At 38.9% G+C, this 3,669-nt stretch overlaps 1 protein-coding gene across 1 annotated transcript; it reads right to left on the bottom strand.

Moving 5' to 3' along the window:
- Positions 1–273: 273 nt before the first annotated feature.
- Positions 274–3,585, bottom strand: LOC103521383. Its single transcript, XM_026832084.1, has 2 exons — positions 3,421–3,585; positions 274–3,242 (listed from the first exon to the last, which is right to left on the bottom strand). Exon 2 carries the CDS (start codon positions 3,196–3,198, stop codon positions 583–585), a length of 2,616 nt encoding a protein of 871 aa, XP_026687885.1. The 5' UTR covers positions 3,199–3,242; positions 3,421–3,585; the 3' UTR covers positions 274–582.
- Between the last annotated feature and the right edge of the window lie 84 nt (positions 3,586–3,669).

Below are 3,669 nucleotides of genomic sequence, written 5' to 3'. Positions count from 1 at the left end.
GCTGCCCCTGGAGCTCGCTTGAGAATTTGAAATCAGCGATTTTCCCATTACTATGGTTAACCATTTCCCTTATGGTTTCTTTTTCTTCCAGTTTTGCAGGAGGGAGGATCACATAGGTCGCTAATAGTTGATGATATCTACCGAAGTCGAGATGAACCCGAAGGTAAGTACTTCTATGTTATATCTTTTTCCACACGGATCATCTTAAATCCAAATTACCTAAAAAATGGCTTGGTCAGAAGCTAGGTAATATTTCAATGAAAGACTATAAAATTTTCAAATTTCACCGACTCTTATTATTGTAGTTTACCTAATAAATTATAAAGACTAGATTAAATATTATGTACAATAAGATAATTTACATAATAACATATGGGACAATGGACTAGACGTGGTAATACGGCCATGACTCAGACACTGGACAATAAACAAACATGGCATAACAAAGTGGGACCAAACAATAGTCCGGAAATATGGACGGCTTTCTCTCGCTCACTTCATCGAATTTTACACGCTGCAAAATTCGCAGATAAAGCGTAACAATTCATTCCTATCCTACGTGAAAGTCATTCTCTATCAAAGTTAGAATCTCGTCATGGTACTGGGTGTATCAAACCTCGTCGTCTCGCACCGGGACGTTGTCTCGTAACGAGATGTCTCATATAAATCATCCATCTGAGGAGGCGAATTGGCTCGACTTTTCAGACTGGGTGACCTCACACGACATTTGAAGCTGGGAGATTGTCTGTGACTCCGGCTCGGGGACTTGAGGTTGTGAAGACCCAACGAAGAATTGAGTCGCCCTGTAATATCCTCGTTATACAGGGACGTTGGATCATCATCATCTCGGTTCCTATTGGACACGTAGTACCTATCCTGTCCTGCCTGGTCTCCTGCGTTGTGATTGCTCTGGTAGATTGTGTTGGGTCTTAGTTTGGTTTCGTTCCTCGAGACATAATAAGGGTTAATCTCTCCCAGGTGTTTGTTTTCACCATCATTGACAATATCATAGAGTGCCTGTGTAGATCTGTAGTGGATGTTGTGTATATTACTCCCAGACATGTATTGGCTGGACAGAGCAGGCAGGATGGAAGTGATGTTATCTCTCACAATATTGATGATCATATGGTATGTTCTCGGTATGAAGATAATGATGAGGATGAGCGTACTAGTAACGAAGATACCCAAAATGATCAAGGACTCATTGTAGTTGCTGGTGACGTAAAGATACATCCAGATGAACCAGGCAATCACAATACTAGTGATTGTAATGGTTAAGTACACACCCTCATAGTAGTTCCTCCTACACTTGTAAATGAAAGGAATGGTAAGTACGAGCAAGAAGAGCAAGATAATATTATAGCCCAACATGAAGATATAGTTACCCTGGATAATGTCACACTTGATGTCAACATTGAAGATGTACTTGATGAGGAATAAGTTGATGAGGAAAAGTATCTGGATGATAGTGATGAAGAAACAGAAGCTGGACTGAATATAGCCATTGATATGAGACATGAGGGCACCGTCATGATCACAAAACGACAACATAAGACATCGGGTGAGTAACAAGGAGAAGATAAAGTTGAAAGATGTGATAATACATATGAGACGAATATAGCACAACAAATGAGAATAGTACTCGAAGTATTCTATGTTTGGCGCAATGTTGACGACAAATGGTGTGATGACGAAATAGTTGTAAATGATAGAGACAAGGAGCAGCAAAGTAATAATAGGATTACCTTCCAGAACATCACCTAGTATGATACGATACAAAATAAACCCAAGAATGACAATACAAGCAATGACTCCAATGACACTGAGTGATATGATAACCACACTGAATGAATCAGTCTTGAGCTCTACTTTAAACACAATATCTACAACTCTCTTCTTACTCTCCTCAATGTCCTGCTTGTTTAGTTCAATGAGTTGATAAATCTCTCGGAAGTTATAACAAGCACTGCAATCTTTACCAGGACTTTGTACTGTCTCGTTATCAGCGTAATTATCTTCTGTGAGCACTTTACAGAGGGACTGTTCGTTACCTTCATGTAGGTTTTCATCTTCATTGAGAACAACTATCCAAGTATTGTTCACATAAGTGTACTTGCCAAGAGATTCTAACCGTACCTCGTTTGACTCTACGCTTCTACTAGATCTTGATATTTTTTCGTTTTGTTCGTGTTCCGTTTCCGCCTCTTCCCTGGAATTGCCGCTTGTGTTTTGTCCCATTGAAAGAAGTCGTTCTTGAAGATGTTTAAGACGGTTTTCTAAAACAATATTCTTTACAACATTTGCATTAATTTTCGGACTGTCGCTGTTAACTTCTTTAGACTGATTCTTATGACCCTCTGTTGAATTATCTTTAACCACGGAATTATTAGGTTCCTCCATGTCTGTCAGATGAGTTCCCTCATTCACTTTGTATCGATGAATGAGCTGTTTCAGAGGATCATTCAATTTCCTCGTTTCATTCCGTGCAAGCGTTTCATTTTCTGATTGGAGTTCTGAGGTCACATTATTTGCTCCTCCAATGAAGTCATTTTCTTCAGCAGTCTCATTTTGAATATGAGTTTCATTTCCTCTGGTTAGTGTGGGATCATCGGTCAAAATATCTTCATTATTTTCCGTATCCTCTGCGTTGGAACTACCATTATTCAACAGGTCCGTGTCATATGCTTCTGATGTGACGATGTGAATACTGCTCAGAATCAAATCTCGTTTGCCTATGTTTTCAAAATTTGTATTGTTTATGTCAAGTAGCAGTTTCTTCTTGGCATCTTCTATGGCTATGTCTTCCTGGGTTTCTTCTACTGGTAATAATGCGGTTGCCTGGACAGTTTCTTCTTCGTTCTCACTTTTCACAACTCGATAAGCGTAAATACCATTGATGGTTGTTTCCGTATTGTCCACTTGAAATGAGTCGATGAATTCATTAATAGTACCAGGTTGGCTATCTTCATCACTTGCGTCAGAACGCATTGGTTTCAGATCTGTACAGTTCCTGAACACCTTTTCATCGCACTCTTCGTTGTATTTCATCTTGAACTGTTCGATTCGTCGATTAATTCTGAGCGAGTTTTGAACAAATTTCATGTTGATGTTGAATTCGTAGTTCTGATTCAGCTTTTGAATGAAAGGATGTTCGCTGTTATCCTTCCCAAGTAGTTCAATATGATCGTTCTTGTCCATTTCATAGTGGTAGGGAGAAATTATGAATGTTCCGTTCCTCAGAACTGAAATCAGCGAAGACATCGTCTTTTAATTACCTAATGACAAGTGGCCTAACCTATTTAACCTTCAGTTCACAAATTAATAATGAGGTTTCCTTCTTAACTTGTTTCTTTGGAATCTGTTTCCTATTGAATCAAACTGTTCAGTGCTTTATCGATTGAAAAATTGAAAATGACTTACCTGCAAAATATCCTTTGTCGAAGGTGCCCCGAATATCGGTTGGAATAAAGAGAACATTTGTCGAAAGGGAGGTGGCATAGGAAGCGTGCTTACGATAATCTTCTAACGTCCCCACCAGAACAACAGTTGAAAAGTCGGAAAATTGAGGCAGGATTTTATCTTTTGAATCCCTGAAAAGGAAAGGTCACATTGTATTACTTTCTATTTTCATCATATCGTTATCTGTAATTATTCTGTACCTAGGAACCT

The sequence above is a fragment of the Diaphorina citri genome, unplaced genomic scaffold (genome assembly GCF_000475195.1).
Source record: "Diaphorina citri unplaced genomic scaffold, Diaci psyllid genome assembly version 1.1 scaffold5121, whole genome shotgun sequence".
NCBI lineage: Eukaryota > Metazoa > Arthropoda > Insecta > Hemiptera > Psyllidae > Diaphorina > Diaphorina citri.
This window is presented reverse-complemented; position numbering and strand designations above follow the sequence as displayed.

Excerpts from the sequence above, each read along its gene's own strand:
- LOC103521383 (XM_026832084.1), bottom strand. The coding sequence starts at position 3,198 with ATGGACAAGAACGATCATATTGAACTACTTGGGAAGGATAACAGCGAA.